General features: G+C 32.7%; 1 protein-coding gene across 2 annotated transcripts in view; it reads right to left on the bottom strand.

Annotated features, from left to right (window-relative positions):
• LOC139487814 (uncharacterized) overlaps positions 1 to 21,052 on the bottom strand; it is a 111,067-nt gene that overhangs the window by 29,507 nt on the left and 60,508 nt on the right. For both annotated transcript variants that reach the window (XM_071272945.1, XM_071272946.1), the window contains 18 exons: positions 19,989 to 20,129; positions 19,007 to 19,172; positions 18,282 to 18,518; positions 17,173 to 17,444; positions 16,499 to 16,636; positions 13,502 to 13,597; positions 12,913 to 13,119; positions 12,320 to 12,584; positions 11,581 to 11,677; positions 11,060 to 11,156; positions 7,936 to 8,097; positions 7,338 to 7,499; positions 6,421 to 6,576; positions 6,006 to 6,167; positions 4,592 to 4,756; positions 4,092 to 4,253; positions 3,700 to 3,867; positions 3,129 to 3,290 (listed from right to left, as the gene is read on the bottom strand). In XM_071272945.1, the coding sequence (XP_071129046.1) occupies positions 3,129 to 3,290; positions 3,700 to 3,867; positions 4,092 to 4,253; positions 4,592 to 4,756; positions 6,006 to 6,167; positions 6,421 to 6,576; positions 7,338 to 7,499; positions 7,936 to 8,097; positions 11,060 to 11,156; positions 11,581 to 11,677; positions 12,320 to 12,584; positions 12,913 to 13,119; positions 13,502 to 13,597; positions 16,499 to 16,636; positions 17,173 to 17,444; positions 18,282 to 18,518; positions 19,007 to 19,172; positions 19,989 to 20,129 (3,015 nt within the window). The remainder of the gene's footprint in view (positions 1 to 3,128; positions 3,291 to 3,699; positions 3,868 to 4,091; positions 4,254 to 4,591; positions 4,757 to 6,005; positions 6,168 to 6,420; positions 6,577 to 7,337; positions 7,500 to 7,935; positions 8,098 to 11,059; positions 11,157 to 11,580; positions 11,678 to 12,319; positions 12,585 to 12,912; positions 13,120 to 13,501; positions 13,598 to 16,498; positions 16,637 to 17,172; positions 17,445 to 18,281; positions 18,519 to 19,006; positions 19,173 to 19,988; positions 20,130 to 21,052) is intronic.

Here is a 21,052-nt window from a genome sequence, read left to right as displayed (position 1 = left end):
TAAAATGAATGTATGTCTTTAGTAGGACGATGCAGCTGTCATAAAATTGAAAATAATCACCATTATAAAACTTTTCTGAAATGTCAGTGGCTGGGCAAACAAGTGAAACTGCGAGCTACTGCTCACTGATGATACCCCCACCGCAAGTGGATAATATTAATAGTGTAAAAATATGGAAGTGTTCGGTAAACAGGAAGTTGTCGAGTGATGAATCTGAAAACGCATCACACGGTAAAGCTGACTTATAAAAATCCTGAAACCAAATTTAAGAAATCCTTGTATTGTAGTTCCTGAGAAAAATGTGACGAAAATTTTTAACTTGGTTATCATGTGTAAAATCATACAAGTGTTCGGTAAATAGGAAGTTGTCGAGTGATGAATCTGAAAACGCATCACACGGTATACCTGACTTATATAAATCCTGAAACCAAATTTCAGAAATCCTTGTATTGTAGTTCCTGAGAAAAATGTGACGAAAATTTTCAACTTGGCTATCATGTGTAAAATCATACAAGTGTTCGGTAAACAGTAAGTTGTCGAGTGATGAATCTGAAAACGCATCACACGGTATACCTGACTTATATAAATCCTGAAACCAAATTTAAGAAATCCTTGTATTGTAGTTCCTGAGAAAAATGTGACGAAAATTTTTAACTTGGTTATCATGTGTAAAATCATACAAGTGTTCGGTAAACAGGAAGTTGTCGAGTGATGAATCTGAAAACGCATCACACGGTATACCTGACTTATATAAATCCTGAAACCAAATTTCAGAAATCCTTGTATTGTAGTTCCTGAGAAAAATGTGACGAAAATTTTTAACTTGGTTATCATGTGTAAAATCATACAAGTGTTCGGTAAACAGGAAGTTGTCGAGTGATGAATCTGAAAACGCATCACACGGTATACCTGACTTATATAAATCCTGAAACCAAATTTCAGAAATCCTTGTATTGTAGTTCCTGAGAAAAATGTGACGAAAATTTTCAACTTGGTTATCATGTGTAAAATCAGACAAGTGTTCGGTAAACAGGAAGTTGTCAAGTGATGAATCTGAAAACGCATCACACGGTATGGCTGACATATATAAATGTTGATACCAAATTACAGAAAGGGTGGATGTGTAGTTCCTGAGAAAAATGTGACGAAAGTTTCATGGGACGGACTGACTGACGGACGGACTGACGGACGGACGGACAGACAGACAGAGGTAAAACAGTATACCCCCCCTTTTTTAAAGCGGGGGTATAAAAAATATACATGAACAGAATGATCATAGGCTATGACTAAAACAGAACGATCATAGGCTATGACTAAAACAGAATGATCATAAGCTATGACTAAAACAGAATGACCATAGGCTATGACTAAAACAGAATGATCATAGGCTATGACTAAGTCCATCAAAAACTTAGACTTGTTGGTTGTTTGTGCTATGCACTTCTTTCGGCATTTTTGAACTACATTATGGCATCCTGTTTTTGCTGGAGGAAGCAAGAATTCACCTAGAGGACAATCCAAGTCAATTAAGATTGGATTCCAACACACCTGCTGCAATCAAGGTTTGAATTCACAGCCTTAGTGTTGAAAGGCTAATCATTACTGTAGGTCAACAACTTAGACCAGAGCTCCAGATAAGCTGCGTATTAGCGTGATCACGCAATAAAATAATTAAAAATCCAATGCAATTGCCCATTGCAGAGTTCAAAAACCCAATTCATTCAAAGGAAAACCCAATTATATGCCAAAACCGTGAGTTCTTATATTAGCTATCGTTTGGGTTATTTATCTACTCGCATAAGTTTTGAGAAAATAAACAAGAATGTGTCCATAGAACATGGATGCCCCACTCCCACTATCATTTTCTATGTTCAGTGGACCGTGAAATTGGGGTCAAAACTTTAATTTCGAATTAAAATTAGAAAGATCATATCATAGGGAACATGTGTACTAAGTTTCAAGTTGATGTAACTTTAACTTCATCAAAAACTACCTTGACTAAAAACTTTAACCTGAACTTTGCACTATCATTCTATATGTTCAGTGGACCATGAAATTGGGGTCAACACTATAATTTGGCATAAAAATTAGAAAGATCATATCATGGGGAACATGTGTATTAAGTTTCAAGTTGATTGGACTTCAGCTTCATCAAAAACTACCTCGACCAAAAACTTTAACCTGAAGCGGACGGACGAACGAACGGAGGCACAGACCAGAAAACATAATGCCCCTCTACTATCGTAGGTGGGGCATAAAAACTGGCAGAACAGTTAAAACCGGACACATGTCCCAGGTTAGGGGAGGGTTGGGATCCCGCTAACATGTTTAACCCCGCCACATTATTTATGTATGTGCCTGTCCCAAGTCAGGAGCCTGTTATTCAGTGGTTGTTATTTGTTTATGTGTTACATATTTGTTTTTCGTTCATTTTTTTACATAAATAAGGCCGTTAGTTTTCTCGTTTGAATTGTTTTACATTGTCTTATCGGGGCCTATTATAGCTGACTATGGGGTATGGGCTTTGCTCATTGTTGAAGGCCGTATGGTGACCTATAGTTGTTAATGTCTGTGTCATTTTGATCTTTTGTGGATAGTTGTCTCATTGGCAATCATACCACATCTTCTTTTTTATACATATTAAACGTACAATTGCCTGTCAGTGTATAAATCAAATAAAACAGCTATCACAATTACATATACAACGAAAGAAACATATTTAAGATGGATGAACATCTTGGTTTGATATAATGTGATTATAACATGCCTAATTATTCAATATTGTGTTGATGAAAAAAAACCAATACATTAAGGAGCTTGGTGGTGAAAAACCCAATTTGATATTTGCTTGAGGGATGAATTGGAATTGATAATGCAATTAAAAAACCTTATCACTCAATTACATAAAATATGGTGGGAAAAAACCCCAATTTGTGAATTCTTATCTGGAGCTCCGTTAGACCACTCTGCCACGAAGGCTTGTAATTACTGTAGTAAAACTTCTCAAAACAATCAGCTGCTGAGGACCCTCAATTACATGAATATAAGTTAAATGTATGTGTTGTCTTACTTCAATCTGACATAATTTCTTTGCAAATACAGCATTTTGTTTTAATCATAGTACATACTTTCGCACTGTGTTATGCTAAAAGCTCCTTCTCTTCTAGAAAAGCTATATTCTGGACATTGTTTACATGATGTCTGGTATGGCAAGTCTTGGTATGTTCCTGTAGGACAAGGTGTACAACCAGTGTTGTCATCTTTTCTCATTGAACCAGGCATACACTTTCCTGTAAAATAATCCAGTATTAATATTATATTACAATTATGAATATCCTGTCCTTTTTGTTATGCAAACATTCCTATCATAAGACGTATCATTTTGAATGTTAAAAACAATTGTAATTAATCAAAGGTGATGTTAACTTACTCATAGTACATTCACGCAAAATATCCACCTCAGTTATGACAGCTGAGGGGGTGATCACCATCTTTGAAGGTTTCAAAGGTTAGCAGATATGATCATGATCAACAAAAGTTTAAGAATAATTATTGTGATTATAGGGAATTCTAAATGCAAATATATGTTTCAGATTTCAGAATGTGAGTTCTAATTATTGTGATACTCAGTTAGGCCATTGCATTATTGGCAATACTACAAACCTTGCAATAATTTCTGAATTAACAGTAACTACTTACTCATAGTACATTGTGATATTGATGTAGATTTTGCCCCAAATGTTGTGTATTCATCAGGACAAGCTGTACATGGCATGAAGTAATTATTGTTATTATGTTTATAGAATCCGATACCACAGTCATAACATAAACCATCTGGATGTCTTTCTTGTCCAGGGGGACAGTAATCTGAAAAATAAAATATATTTGAAAAAGAGAGAGCACCAAACAAATATATAGAGAGTGAGAGAGTGTAACAAAAATATTCTGAGAGATTTACATCATAACCCTGGTATAACTGGTGTGGAAATTGTTAAAGCTATAGGGAGCTGAATTTTAATAATAGTAGAATTAAAATTGTGTCAAAAGGTTTTGTTTATCATGAAAACTTTGACTAAAATAAAAACTCATACTTAAACACTGTTGTATAGCAGTTGATCCAGTTTGTTCTGTACTAAGCGGAGTACTGCATGGGTAGCATGTAGTCTCATTATGGTGGGGTTGATACGTTCCTAATGGACATATTTCACATCTGGTACCCAATGTGTCAGACTTGTATCCAGGAGGACAATTAACTATAAACATAGAGTAAATCCATTAGAACAACTGATAAATAAGTATAAATATATAAATTCTATTTCAAAATGAACAGTTTACTAGATACATATTGTATAATAAGAACCTTATTTGTAAAGTCATCACTTCATTAAATCCTTTAAGAATTACTGTGAAACATCATTTATCAAAATTTTAACCTGAGTTGTTTATGAAAATGAAGACAATAATTTCCTTTTTTTTTTTTCACAAATACAGAATAGATTTCACATCACTCTCAATTAATATTATGTGAAAATATCAAATAATAGTTTTTGATCCAGAAAAAAATCAAAAATCAAAATAACAAATAACTTACATACAGAGCAATCTTTCAATGATTTAGAGGCAATATTAACAGTTGTTGTTTGATATGGACACTGTTTACATTTTCCATATATACTGTCAGTATTGTCTTTAAAGAATCCTTCTAAGCATGGCACACATGATGTTACAACAGCTTCGTAGCCAGAAGGACAAAAATCTAAAATATAGAAGGATTATTTGAATTTCTCACCAGAAACAGACATATTTGTAATACAAATGCCATTATTTCATAATTCATCTTAAATACCACACACCTATTGATTAAGTTTCAGAAAGGGTGTTATAAAAGTCACTCTATCTCTCCATACCTGCAACTTTTGAAAGTGCCCATGGGGGTTTTAATGCGTGACAGCAATTTCAAAGGTTGCAATTCTTTGCAGCGTATTTAGCGCGTACTGTTTTGTGTTCTAGAAAAAGTATCATATTCGTATGATGAGCTAACAAGCCTTTTTATTAAGTTTATTTACATGATTTTAGTTATTATATCAGTAGAAAAGATGAACATGCAGCTATAAGACCAGGTTTTATTTTCTTGTGTAAGCATATTAAATGATTAAATGTTGACTTTTCCCAGGGAACAACACCCCAAATGAGGGTAACCCCTCAATGTAAGGACATTAAAAACCACTTTTAAGAACAAATTATTTATATTTTTTGAAGATCTGGTATATGGTCAAAACATGTCCAAGAATTTTGTTATGTTCCTGGACATTTATCTTCATTATTAAAAATAAGGACCTATCATTTAGAAAAGTTGTTCCAAATACAATGAATTTTCCCACTTTTAAGTTGAAAAATCTAAAATTTTCTTTTTTCTTTTTTACAACAGTAAAATTACGATTTGTATTGGGGACAGTTAGCTGGCATATAATACCCCTCGTTTGTGTGAGGAGGGGGTTTGTTTAGTCCTTGTGATAAATGAAGAATAGTACATTGTAATGTAAATGATTTGGAAAACAGGTTTAATACAAAAATAACATATATTATAATGTCAATAAATTAGTGAATAAACTACTATTGCAATCATATTTTTCATGTAGATTTTAACAAGATCGTGTTTTAGAGGTTTTTTCATAATCACCATCGTGCAATTGTGACAAAGGGTCAAAATAGTGTAGTACACGTCTAAATCGTGAAAGTTGGCAGGTATATTTCTCTGTATGTCATGTGCAGCTTAAAAATGTCTTTTAGCAAGGTTAATTAATGTAAAATTGGTTTCTGGAACAAAGATTTTTTGACAGTGAAACATAAGTTTTGGCAACATTTCACTTATTTTTACTAGTGAAGCATTCAAAGAAATAAGAATTTAAAGTTAAGTTCCCTCATAAACATTCTTTTCATGTAATATAAAGTAAGTTTCTAAACCAATGTTAAATACTACTGCTTATAGTAGAAATGTAACTCACATTTGCAATCATCTTGGGATGTAGATGCTTCCTGGTCAGTCCTGTAGCTATCTCCCCCACATGATAAACATGACGTCTGCCATTTCTGTGGCTGGTATGTGCCAATGGGACATTTCTCACATGTATCAGTACCAACACGCTTGTATCCAGCTTCACAAGCCTCTGTATAAGATAAGACATCGTGAAGTACCAACAATTTTAGTTTATGGATGAAAGAGCATTTGGATCTAGCTTTACAGAAAAAAAGGCAGACACCACATGCTCATCTGCAAATTTTATTGTAGTAGGTCATAATAAAAAATTTGAAATGTATTTTTACATGTTCTTTTCATTTTTGTTTGGAAATAAATAAATAAAATCTATTGAAATTTAATGACATTTTTTTTTTTATCTCAGAGCCTGAAATGGAACTTACTTATGTTACAATCTTTCTGTAATGAAGCTCCTGTAGTTAAGGTGGTGGTCCCTGGTGGACAAGCAATACACTTAGCTCCCACGTTTTTGTAAGTTCCCTCTGGACAGTCCACACAGCTACCACTAGCGGATAATTGTTTCCCAGGTAGACATACATCTAAAAATTAAAATGATTAATTGCAACTTTTTACATTAAGTATGAGTACTAGATTGTTTGCATATTTTATCTTAACAATATTGAGAAGGTATAGGTTAAACAAGCATACATTATTTAGGACAAAAGTGTCCTCTTATTATCCTAACTAATATTATATGAATGAATATGTAAGTCTTTCTCTACCTGCATCACCTACAACAACAGTGCACATGCTAAAATGTTTCACTTAAAAGCTTTACTGATGAGGATTGATTTATGGTTAAGATCTTATAAGATTTAAGGTTTCACTAAAATATAAACTCATTTTAATCAATGATCTTTGTAAATGATTATCTCTATAGAACCTTACTAACTCTAGCAAAAACTGGTTGAAACTGTATTTATCCTGGTCATTTCTAACCGACATGATTGACATGACTTCCCCTTACTGTGTTTAAGAGAGCACACCATTTACAGGACTATACCACTGTATCTCATTATCATCTTCCTTACCATAACAAGAGCTGGCTGTATTTGTTTCTCTTGTGTTTTTTCCTATCACATTTCAATCAAAGGACTAGATCATCTTATAATCATATCTTCCTTACTATAACATAAGCTGACTGATGTTGTATTTTTTCTAGTGTTTTTTCCTAGCCCACACCATTCACAGGACTTAGCTCATCCTATCATGATATCTCACTTACCGTAACAAAAGCTGACTGACGTTGTATTTGTTTCTTGTGTGTTTTTTCCTAACCTTCACCAGATATCTAACTTACCATAACATAAGCTGACTGATGTTGTATTTGTTTCTCGTGTGGTTTTTCCTAGCCCACACCATTCACAGTAAAACTGTCCTTCCTTCTCTTGGTAGTATCCTAGACCACAGTCTTCACACTTGGAATCATCTTTATCATATTTCTGACCAGCTGGACATACAGCTGAAATTATAATGTATGTTTCTTTTTTCTTATTAAGAGTATTATTTCAATTCAGACAATACTGTAAATTCATTTATTTTTCATGGGTATAAATTTTCGTGGATTGTTGAAAACTTGCATATTCTTGGTTTTTCCAATCTCTGTATACAAAGTCTATAGAAAATATGTCATTCGTTGAACATTTAAATGTGTGGTTCACCTGTAATGAAAATTGGAATCCAGTGAATAATAATGAATCCACAGTAGGTGAATTCTGATCTATCACTAGTGTTGGAAATGAACCTGAAAATCATAATTGAATCATCAGAATAATTAATCACCATGTTTCTATTCTATTTTGATTATAATCAGTTTATATTTAAATATTCAATGTTGAGAATATTATATCAATATTTCCTTACCATATCTTATATCAGGTTCTAGTAAGTTAACTTACAGTAACAATATGAAGGGTTGTTTAATCCTTCAGTCTCTGTAGTTGATCCAGCAGGACACTCTTGACACTGGGTTTGTCCATCACTGGTGGTGTACGTCCCTATAGGACAACTCTCACAGATCTTTGTTGTAGTATTTAAAAAGGTTCCTGGTCCACATTTAACTAAAAAAATAAATATCATTATACATTTCTACATTTCAATAGAACTCTCTGTATGTCTCACAACATAATGATTCTACAAAGTGAACAGTAATACCTGTGAACGTCAAGAAAAAAAAACCAGGCATTATCTCTGCTACCTTCTACTAAAGGAATGACACAAACTGTTCCTGGTTTGTTACATTTGAAAAATAAACAAGTCGTTACAAGAATGTGTCCAAAGTACACGGATGCCCCACTCGCACTATCGTTTTCCATGTTCAATGGACCGTGAAATTGGGTAAAAAATCTAATTTGGCATTAAAATTGGAAAGATTATACCATAGGGAACATGTGTACTAAGTTTCAAGTTGATTGGACTTCAACTTCATCAAAAGCTACCTTGACCAAAAACTTTAACCTGAAACGCTCACTTTCATTTTCTATGTTCAGTGGACCATAAAATTGGGGTCAAAAGTCTAATTTGACTTAAAACTTAGAAAGATCTTATCATAAGGAACATGTGTACTAAATTTCAAGTTGATTGGACTTCAGCTTCATCAAAAACTACCTTGACCAAAAACTTTAACCTGAAGCAGGACAGACGGACGAACAGAGGGACGCACAGACCAGAAAACATAATGCCCCTCTACTATTGTAGGTGGGGTATAAAAATACACAAGAAGTAATTTGTTACTTGAAGAAATGACAGGGCACATCACAGTCATGTTTTTAAAAAAAGCAATGGTATCATCTTTAACAACATCTACAACCATGATCTTAAAAAAAACAGTATTTATTAAGAAATAAATCACTTCATTTTTTTTAATTTAGTTTATAGGTTCTTTCTCAATAACAAGACCTTTTATTTCTAAAAATAAACAGATGTATGACAAGCATGTGAACTTTTATATCATTTACGCGTCTGGCGTACTAAATTATAATCCTGGTACCTTTGATTTGATAGCTATTTACACCACTGGGTCAATGTCACAGCTGGTGGACGTTTCGTCCCCGAGGGTATCACCAGCCCAGTAGTCAAAACTTCGGTGTTGACATGAATATCAATGATGTGGTCATTTTTATAAATTTGCTGTTTACAAAACTTTGAATTTTTCAAAAAACTAAGGATTTTCTTATCCCAGGCATAGATTACCTTAGCTGTATTTGGCACAACTTTTTGGAATTTTGGATCCTCAATGCTCTTCAACTTTTGTTTGGCTTTATAAATATTTTAATTAGAGCGTCATTGATGACTCTTAGGTAGACGAAACGCGCATCTGGCGTACTAAAGTATAATCCTGGTACCTTTGATAACTATTATAACTTCTGGATTTTCCATTGAACTTAATTTGCTTTAATATAGTTCTTTCCAATACTTAACACAATGTACATCAATGGCTGTTCAGTAATTTTTTTCTTAGATGTTAATCATGAGCGTCATTTCATTTCTTGTGTTATTTTATTTCTTATCACAATCCATTGATGACAGCATATTTTTTTTCTCACAAATTTCAATAGAGGTTACACTAAGTGGATTTAAAACAAGAGCTAACTCCCCTATTTATCACAATATTCTTCAATGCCAGTATCAGTATTTGCTGCAATGATCAAACTCTTAATAATATAAGTCAAAACTTAGTGGATGTGACAAACTATAATCTGCTCTCTTTACCACACTCTCGGGGGGCACTTCAAACTTTTTTTGGTAGGGTTGAGCAGCTGAGACATCAAGTACCCCACCCTTTTCATATATTTTGTTTATCAAAAATATATACCTTGTCATATATTAATTAACAAAAAACAGACCTATAGATATATTTCAATATTTTCCCCGCTCATCATCTTGTCAGAGACATATAATACAATTGTATTATATGTCTCTGATCTTGTTAAGAAGCAAAAAAGTCGCAATAATATCACCTTCTTTTCCAATAAATTCATCACATCTTAAACACTTTTTTCTTATTGCCCATTTTACATCTTTCATTATGAAGTTATTTCAATTCCAAAATACAATACATATAAAAGACGTTTGGTCAGATCATAGATGGTATTACATCTGTGGTCAGATAAATGTAATATCACCCCGGAGTGTAACACCTTCACTAATTTTAACATGTTTAAATATTAATAAACAAGAATGTGTCCATAGTACACGAATGCCCCACTCGCACTATCATTTTCCATGTTCAATGGACCGTGAAATAGGATAAAAAATATAATTAGGCATTAAAATTAGAAAGATAATATCATAGGGAACATGTGTACTAAGTTTCAAGTTGATTGAACTTCAACTTCATCAAAAACTACCTTGACCAAAAACTTTAACCTGAAGCGGGACAGACGGACGAACAGACGGACGAACGAACAGACAGACAGACGGACGAACGGACGCACAGACCAGAAAACATAATGCCCCTCTACTATCGTAGGTGGGGCATAAAAACTGATAAAAAGTTTCATTGCCGTTCCCTCTTAAAGGACGCTGTCACAATGGAATTTCTTTAAATAATTGTTATCATGTTTTATGTATACAAACCCTTGAATGTTAATTAGGTGCAAATGTCAAAATAGTTGGATTTATTGCATTTATCACTGGCATCAGTGGAAATACCACATCAGAATAAATAGAGTATAATTGGTTTGACAAATAACGGATGCATTTACAACTGTGGTTTAACTGCATCAAGAATAAATACGGACATATGATTAGTTTCAGATACTTGTGATATAATCAAGCAAGTGATAATAGCAACCTATTGATATATTTAATTTGAATTTCTCACCCTTTTCATATATCATAGAGCATGAAAAAGTGACCTATTCCAGAGGCTCATCCCTACCACTCATTATATAGCAAGTGGCCCCCCACACTTCATCAATGGCAGTACAAATGTACCAGATTAATCAGATTTTAGGAGATGCAAGACATAAAATTGATGTTAAACTAGAAGTGAAAGCATAGTTATCACCCCCTACTTACCACAATATCCATCAATGACAGTTTCAGTATCACCACATACATCAGTAGAAGTCAATATAAAGCCACTAGTATCTAATTCTCCGCCTGGTATTTGACTCTGTAATAAGAACAAGGTGACAATTTTTGTAATGTCAATCATTGGAAATAAGATATGTGAAAAATAGGAACCACATAGTCTTAATTTTGGTTTTATTTTTGTTGTAGAAATAATTCTGTGTATGTTCAATAGATGATTACAAACATCTAACATGTTTGAATTCCCAAATATAAGAACATGGACACAGATCTACTTCCAAATATACGAGAATTGTAGCAATTTTTCGAATTTATAAAGGGACATAACTCCAGAATGGTGAGAGCAATGCCACCCATCTGTGTTTGGTGGTAATAAGCATTGTGTATAAGTTTTATAACTTTTATTTTCAGCAAAGTCAACTTAGGGTGTGAAAACAACTATTTTAGAAATTTGTCTATTCATAACTAGTGTTATGAATAGACAAATTTCTTATGAGTTTACTTACAGAAAAATCAAAATAATTCGAATCTAAAACTTCTCGTCTTATAACGTCCTCAGCTGACAGAACTTCTTGATTAATGGTCAAATCTTTCAAATTTTTCCTTTAATACACAAAATTAATAATAAGTCAGGAAATGAATCACTTTAAACCATTTCTATTTGAAATTATATGTTGGCCATTTTTGTGATTTTCATATTTTCATATAAAATCATTATATAAAAATGCAGATATGATTCAGTAATTGATACTGTATTATTGTGATGTTGAAAATAAAGAGATCAAACTACAAACATTATCTTTACTATTGTCCTCCTGAAACATTTCCAAAGTAAAGATATAATTGTTAAACTTAATGTGAATCAATGAACCTTAACAATGAGGTCATAAAAGAGGGCCTTTATTTTATTTATATCAGTGGAATAATATAGTGCTGTGCACAGATAATGTACTGTAAATTCAGAAATTATTGTATGCATTTATTATTACCATTTTGTCTTTTTAGACCTAAATGCGATTTAAACTTTTGCAATTTTGGGAAAAATCCTGTTTAATTCATATAAAATATTTCCAAATGCGAGTTTAAATTCTTGCGTCTACAACTCTGTTGCATTTTTCGCAATAATAAAAACCTGGCAATAGTTTCTGAACTTACAGTAGTTAATAGCAATTTGGCTAGTGTGCCATGAAAAGTAGTAACAAGAAATGGAGCAAAACAATAAGTATAAGAGAGAATTTGACTTACAGAGACTTAGGAATGGTAAGCTGAACGTTGGTTATACTGACGGCTCTTTTTCGTCTATCAGAAAGAGTACCACAATCAACAACCACAGTGATATCAGAACAATCTGCCTCAGTACATAGTTTGGAGTCCCAGTAGGCATTGATCTTTTGAACTGACATCTTGACCTCCACTTCCAGAGCTTCTTTTACACCAGGACAGTTTGCTGTTGTTATGTTAGGATAGGATAAAACTAAATCAAGCCTCTTTTTGGGAAATCCATTTATTGCTGAAATATAAAAGCATAGATGTAAAATTGTGATTAACAAATTTATTTGTAAAAATCATCCACCCTTTAAATACATCTCTGTTAAAAAGACATTATCAGTTATAAATTCTGTTCACACCGATATTTCAAGACAGAATAAGGTAAATTAAACCCATTTGTCTGACCATTTTTAAAACAAAGATGGAAAATGAATAACAGATAAAAGAAACTAAGGGGTGCTAGCATTAAAATATAAATACTTCATGCATGTCATACAGGTTTATTGAGGTAAAACTGGCCACCCAAAAAATAAAAAACGTAGCAAGAAAATATTGTTCTACAAACATACGTCCACATGGTGGATAAGTCAATGTATGAGATGGCATTGCTGGATTCCAACTCCCTGATGGTCCACATGTATACAGCAATGGGTGATAACGAGAGATTCTTTCTGTCTTGGAGTTTGTACATCTGATTGTACACCCTTCATTTGATCCATGTTTTTCACACAGCTGTACACCACCCCAAGGATCAGGTACCTTATTACATACTTCAGCTGTAATAAAAACATTCCTTAAAAAAAAAGTACCTGATCTCACATTTTATGTAAGGGAGATAACTGGCATGTAAAATGGATATATCTGATAAACTTATGTAATGTAAAATACTCTTATTCTTTAAACATGTCCATCTTAAACATCATATGGTTGATTGTGATAATTCATGAAAAATCAAGTTTATGACTTTGACAGGCACCAAGTTATAGCAATATGTCATATGACTTAAATTAGAACTTTGGCTATTGAAATAAAGAAGTTCCTTAGTGTTACAGAAAAAAAAATACTATGGGTAATACATATACCGGTAATCATATGCTAGTTGAGAAACTTTCAAACTTTTATGTATGACTTGTACTTAAATTTCTGTGTAAAACTTACATTGAACATAAATGTTGAAACTACAGAACTGTGAATTAGACTCATCATCGATGGCTTCATATATCATTTTGTATTTACCCCAAAGGAATGTATCTCCTGAAAAAAAAAATCATAACAAATAATGTCAAAATGGACTAAGAGGTAGCAAAGTTGTCTTCAAACAATTTTCATAATTTGAAGATTTCTTTTAAGCTGCATTTTATAATAAGGTCTTTCCACTTTTCTGTGGAAAGACCTATTGTATTTCTTCTGATTAATATTGGGTTTTTTTTTCTGCCAAGTTTTGAAATTTTTGTTTCGCAATATATCGTTTAGATATTTCTTACATGGTATCGTACAGTTTATACGCTTTTAAATTTCACCAGACCAACAATTTTCTTTGTAAAAGTTATCTCCCTATTCACTGTTTATCAAATGTGTGCATCTTCTTCGTAACAAAAAATGATATTGTCAAAAAAAAATTCTTACTTGTTCGTTACATCCTCGGGAATTTTTTTTTTTTTACCAACAAATAAATATTCTTTATTCTTCAAATTGCTTGTTACATCTTTACTTCATTGTCCAAGCTTCAATAAAGTATCCCTGTGAATTACTTTCTGAGTATCCAGGAAAATACACAGAATATAATAAAATATAATAAAACATTATTTTTTTTTTCCCCATCAATTATATTAATCTTTTTAACTTTATGAAAAATACATTTTGAGATACTGTTTGGTTCTCATTCATAAACCTTCGTAAATCCTTTATAAACATAGCATACACATCTAAAAATTTCTGTTTTTGCTCGGATACATAGTACGACTTGTAAATACAAAAACCTATAATTGTCAAGAAATAATTAAAACCGTTATACCCTTGATCTGATATTTTGTATCCAAATACTATATGTTTTGCTAATATCTTGTTTTGAAAATTCATTTTTGCTAGAAGATAATGTACTTTCTCCCAAAAATCTTTCAAAAATGAACATGTAATAAAGAAATGCAAATAATCTTCTTCTTTTGTTTTACAAAAATTGCATTTATCGCTCTCAGATATTTTCCACTTTATCGTGAATTTTTGGCTAATTTGTAACGAAGTGATTTGATGAAATTTTATAGGAGTTATCTACCTTTACACAATAAATTTGTCGGTATGTTTTTTTTAACTCATAAACCTTTAACCGTATAATCCTAGAACCTTTTTATTTGAGGTCCCTAGGTCCTAACTTAGAAAATGAGACCAAGGTCAAAGGTCAAGGTCAAATTCTGAATGTGGACTTTTGCTTATTTTTGCATTTTCTCAAACACTTTTAAAGATATATATAAAAGAACAAGTGCAAAATGTTTGCTTTATTGTAATGAATATATGTTACATTTGGTCTGAAACAATCCAAGGTCCAGGTATCTTATAGGAGTTAGTGCCCCTGAAATGTCTAATTATAAGGTTAATTGGTTATTTCTTCAACTAGGTTCATTATAAAGCCATATGATCTTTTACCAAGGTTGGATGACATATGACCTTGAAAAATGACAACTGGAAGTGACCTTGAAAAAAACGGAAGTAGCCATTTTTGCACTTTTTTCATGAAAAAGTACTTGGAATTCATATATTTTGTAATTTCAAAAACTTTCAAGTATCATTTAAGACTAAAATTGACTTTTGATAAACCGGAAGTTGCCAGTTTTTTTCTGTTTTACAGGCAAAAGTATATAGAAACTATTTATTTTTGGAATCAGTGTGAAAGAAGCTATCATATAAGCCCGAAAGTGACATTCACTTCACCGGAAGTAGTTAATTATCTCCCTTATTTCACTCAAAAGAAAATACGAGCCATTGATTCATCCCCACCAGTATAATGAAACTATCTTCTTTTCTAAATTTCTTTGATGTGGAAAGACCTTCAATTGTTCTCTGAACAATTGGTTTTTAATTATACTGGTGTTTTTTATTCATGATCTTATTTTTTTTTTTTTCAATGAAAATCAGTTCATTTATTTATACCTCTAGGAAACAAGCACTTTTAAAGGGTTAAGCAAGTTTTGAAAACTCTTCTTTTTTTTCTGCCTTGAATACTTTACAGGTTTGTTTTGACACTATTATACATTTTAGTGTCCCCCTGTACTATTTAAGATAATACAGTATGAATTCTTCTTGGAAGTGCAGCTTTAAAATAATATAGTTCAACCATTTTTAATAAAAGTTTTACAAAAGTAAACAGTTTTTTTTTTTCTCTCTTTTTTTAGTACAATTAAGTACCTTAAATACCAATTTTAGAAAGGGACACATACCAATTTCATTGAAATAAGCTTTAAATTTACTCTAAGATACTCTCCACCTAAGAGAAATGTAGCGTTTTACATTGGATTTTAATGAGTGTAAGAATTATATTTATTCTTATTCTTATTTTGAATATTTGGTATAAAATTCATTTATATCAGCACTAATAGTGTATACATTGTCACTTGGCTGCCACTATTTAATCTATAGGTAAGCTTTTTGTAAAAGCTATTTTTCTATGTAATCATTGACGTTTACAGCGCAAAATATATTTGCCGTATTTGCCGTCCGTCTTTATGATGTAATGTTTTCCTATGATGATGTTATTTCAATTTGTTTATGCTAGTTTATCATTTGGATTTCATTTGGACACACAAGATGATTTTTATAAGAGAGCATAATCGGTAAGCATATATTTAATCCCACTTTATCATTCATTTCTTTAGCAAGAATTGTAATGTTCTGTAAATGAAATATATTGATTTAATCATTTATGCAAACTTTGTACTTTTATCAGAAAACATGTTTCTTTATATTTTATTATGATTGAGAAGAAACTCATGCACTGTATATAATTTTTATGAATAACAGAATTTAGTTTCACTGTTATTTATGATTTATGTAATTGCAGAGAATTGTATCGTATCCAAGTTATTAAAGAACTGATCTGATATGCATACTTGACTTTGTTTTTGATTTACTGTGTGGTCCAAACAATAAGATTGGGATACTTACCAGATCTATACCTTCTGTTAATAGTACTAGCTCCTTTTATGGTTGGCTCTGTCCAAGAAACTGTTATTAATCTCTCTTTGCTATATATATGTAAATCTGATGGACAGTTGACAATTGATGGTGGCCTCTTGTTAATGACTATAATAAAATTGAGAATGGAAATCATGAATGTGTCAAAGAGACAACATCTCCACCTACAAAGAGCAAAAAACAGCCAAATGCCACCAATTGGTCGCCAACACAGCAAGAAAATTTTGCACCAAGTATGAATAAGTATTTATAATTCTGTTGTGATCATTGATTTTTTATACTGTCTTCTGCTCTTGGTAAAGCTCAGTCATTTACTAAAAACTACATCATGTCTAATATCATAGAATTGTGGTTTCTTTTAAGCCTATTTATATTTTTTCCCTCATTTTGAAGTACATTATTGACCAAAATAATGGCTCCACAAATCTATTCCATTCCAATATACTAAATTCTATCTTATCATCAGAATTTGGAAACAAGTAAATGGCTTAATAAGTGGCAGATCCAGATATTTTCATAAAGGGGGCCCAGTGACTGTGTAAGATGAGGCCGCTCCAGTTAAGCACCCTATATAATGAACCAGATTTCCCACAAAAGCGGGACAATCCTTCTTAATCTGCCTCTGTAAATTAAAAAAATCCTACCTTGTGTGATACAGCTTTTTCCCAAAACACAACCTTCCCTTGATGCATGTGATGGGTAAACAGGTTGTACACCTTTGTGTAAGATAAACTCATTCCATCTAAGTATAGCTCCTATAAAAACCACTTGAGGCTTGGAATGGATCACAGCTATTTCTGTTTCAAAGTCTAAAGCTCTGTTGTAAATATTTAACTGACTAATATATCCTTTGAAGCCTTCGTTAGTTGATTGTTTTGTGATTGGTCCTAAGTTGTCACCAATAACTATCCAAATACTGAAATATATTAAATTAAAACAATGAACTATACATTAGTTATATTTGAGGGTGGGGTTGGAGAGGCCCTGATCCCGAAATCCCAGGCTTATAAGCATGAAATCCAGAGGTCCCGAATTTAAAGAAATTTAAATCCTGACATCCTGAAATTCGAAAAAAGAATTGCGAATCCCAAAAAGATCAATCCTAGAAATCATGTGCTTTAAAACATCTGATACACGAGTCCCCATAAAGGTTAATCCCCCTCATATATGAAACATATAAAAAAGGAAGGTGTGGTCTATTGTGGATATATAATTATTCATGGGATACTCACTTTTTAATGGATTTTTGGTGTACAGGTGAACCAATAACTTAAATGTTCAACGAATTATGAATTTTCTACAGGCTTGTATGCAGACTAATTGGAAAGACCATAAAATTAAATAGTCACAAAAAATACACTTTTTCTTCATTCACAAAAATTGGTACACACAAAATTAATTGATTCCACTGAAATTGCCAATTAGACAACTATCTACAAGAGACCCAAAAACATTATAACTCTCTAAACACACTTCAGGTAACAACTGTGTAGGTTGGCAGGTATGAGGGGTATGAAATATTGTGTACTATAAATTGAGAAATTATTGTGAGATTAATATTAATGCTTATAATGCACCTGGTTGAGTATGGCAATAATAAGGACCAGTATTTTAATATCTGAAACATGTATATCTGTAAAATCAAGTCACTTGTTGTTTCAGGCATAAAATGGATGGAAGGACAAAGTTACGACTTTATAATATGAATTTTTCTGGGTAGCATTATAACAACCTAGACAATTATCAGACTTACTTATGGTTAAAGTTATTCTTGAAATTGATTGCAGTATTTGTTCCTTGACTTATACTATTAATGATATATTTTCCACCAGATTTTTCATCCCATGTAAACACCACATTGTGCCACTCTCCATTATCGATTGTAAAGTAGTTCTGTGCGATTGTCTTCTTTCCATTGTGATCAGTTATATCTACACCCATGTTATGAAACATTATCATTTCTTCTCGATTCTCTAAACTATTCAAAGCACTGCAAAAATAATTGTCAAATTATGGCGTATCTGTTTACTCTTATAAACTTTATTATTGGTTAGCATTGTGTTACTTATTGCAGGGTCTGACACCAGATCTCACTTCTTGTTTTTTTTCAGATCCCTGTATCTCCCTTATCATTGTAATGATAACACTTGTTATTTCACTTGTCCATCCATACGTTGTTATGTTTTCATGCTTAATAATTTGACCATCACGTGTCACCCTCATAAAAACTTAACCAATTCCGCAGCACACTTAGATCCCAATGAGACCCATCTTATCAAATGGTTAAGGTTTCCTGATGCTAGCGATATGGCACAATATAGGCAATAATATATGAAAAAAACCGTAGCAAATTAAGCTCATTGATACATCAAATTTTAACCATAGACAGACAGAAAAAGCTAGAGGTGTTCCAAAAAGTTTTTTTTTTAAACAAGCAACAAATATAACATCTAACCATCCAATCTGAATCATACTTACCTAACACTATACAGGGTAAAGTATATCTGTTTGAAACCATTGACCTGGAATTTAACCCACATACTGATAGTTATGCCACTGCCAGTCAGCTCTATGGGGTAAGGCAAGGCAGCATACCCATCACGGGCAGGTAAATAGAACAACAAATCATAGTTTGTGTCTAATTCTACAAAAACATACAAATTTCATATAAAAAAGAATGCTCATATTTATTTGAGGAAGTGAATGTCAATTGTGAGATTTTATTTTTGAAACCATCATTTTATTTCAGAACTCACGCTTGAAATTTGTCATCAATATCAAAAATTAATTTCTTAAGCAATAACTATAAAAATCTGTGTAATTCAGCAATTATATCATAGGCAAACAAACTTGATCTTTGGGCAAAAACTTTTAAAAACAGTGGCGGATCCAGAAATTTTCATAAGTGGGGGCCCACTGACTGACCTAAGAGGGGGCCCGCTCAAGTTACGCTTCAGTTATTCCCTATATAAGCAACCAAATTTTTCCCCAAAAAGGGGGGGCCCCCGGGCCCCCTGCCCCCCACTAAATCCGCCTCTGAAAAAGTGACAAATAATATTAGCAAAATTAGGCTTTTTGGAACCATTAAATAAGTGTTTAACTTCGTGTTTGTATGTAAGAGTAAGAGAGTGTTTTTGGTGTTGTCTGAGACTAAATCAGCAGAATGAGGTATAAAAACAGTATAATATACATATAAAGACAACCACAGACAAGGTTCAATACATGGGAGAGAGCACTGCAGCACATAAACATGTACTTCTTCATTGAGACAAACTAAGTCTGTTCAGTATTTTTTCAAGTATGCAAGGACTATTACTGGCATCACATCAATAAAAATATAAAAAACAGAAAATCACATACATATATATTGAATAATCTTCTACAGTACTACATTATTCACTATCAAAATAAAGACAATAGCAAAAAAGTTCACTTACATCACATCTACACAATGACTAACCTCTTGTACAGTATTCACCAGTTAAACCAAGATTACATCTACAGTAATAATCATTCACCATGTCTCTACATACAGAAGTCACCGGACATTTAGCTGCTTTACAGTTATCAATGTTAGTCTCACATTTATCTCCAGAAAAACCTGAAATCATTTACCTAAACATGTTAGTACAAACACCAATGTTGGGATCAGAGGTAACTAGGTTAATCTGAAACCAATATCTAAACATGTCAGTAGTACAATTATTGACTAGGTTTGAGATCAGTGGCTGTTTTGTTTAGCCCAAACACTAAAAGAGGGACGAAAGATACCAAAGGAACAGTCAAACTCATAGATCCTAACTAAACTGACAACACCATGGCTAAAAATAACAAGACAAACAGACAAATAATAGTACAGAAGACACAACATAGAAAACTAAAGACTAAGCAACACGAACACCACCAAAAACTGGGGATGATCTCAGGTCCTCTGGGAGTGGAGGCAGATCCTGCTCCACATGTGGTAGCCCGCATGTTGCTTATGTTATTACAAATCTGGTAAATAGTCTAATTCGGTAGGTCATATTAGTGAAAAGGGAAGAGTATTGTAGTTGCGACATAAGGACATATCCAATATCATCTGTGAAACGGTTATTCCACTAAACTGTTATTTTTAGCCAATATTTGAAGGTAACAGTTCTGATGGTCAAACAGTCGCTGTTGATGGACCAGGAGGATCTGTATTGGCAGGCACCATGAAAAACCTATATTAATCTCCCTAGTAAACTTTGAATACCTGATTTCAAAATGAAAAATTTAGTTTCAGCACTTGAAACTTTTTGAAATAGTTTCATATGAAATCTAGAGAGCTTATCATTTCAGCAGCACTTATCTTTCTTATTACCTGTACAGGTTTCAGTGTAACTCTCTAGTGTTATAAGGATAACTGAACCAAGATACATTCAGGAGGGGATATGAACTTTAAAAGGACTTTGGGATCAGGTGTTTTTAAGCTCGGGATTTCTGGATTGACCCTTTCAGGATCCGGAAATTCTTTTTTGAATTTCGGGTTGTCAGGATTTA

This window comes from Mytilus edulis, chromosome 9, assembly GCF_963676685.1.
Source record: "Mytilus edulis chromosome 9, xbMytEdul2.2, whole genome shotgun sequence".
In the NCBI taxonomy this organism is placed as follows: domain Eukaryota; kingdom Metazoa; phylum Mollusca; class Bivalvia; order Mytilida; family Mytilidae; genus Mytilus; species Mytilus edulis.
Note: the sequence above shows the minus strand (reverse complement) of the source record. Positions and strands in the feature narration are given on the sequence as shown.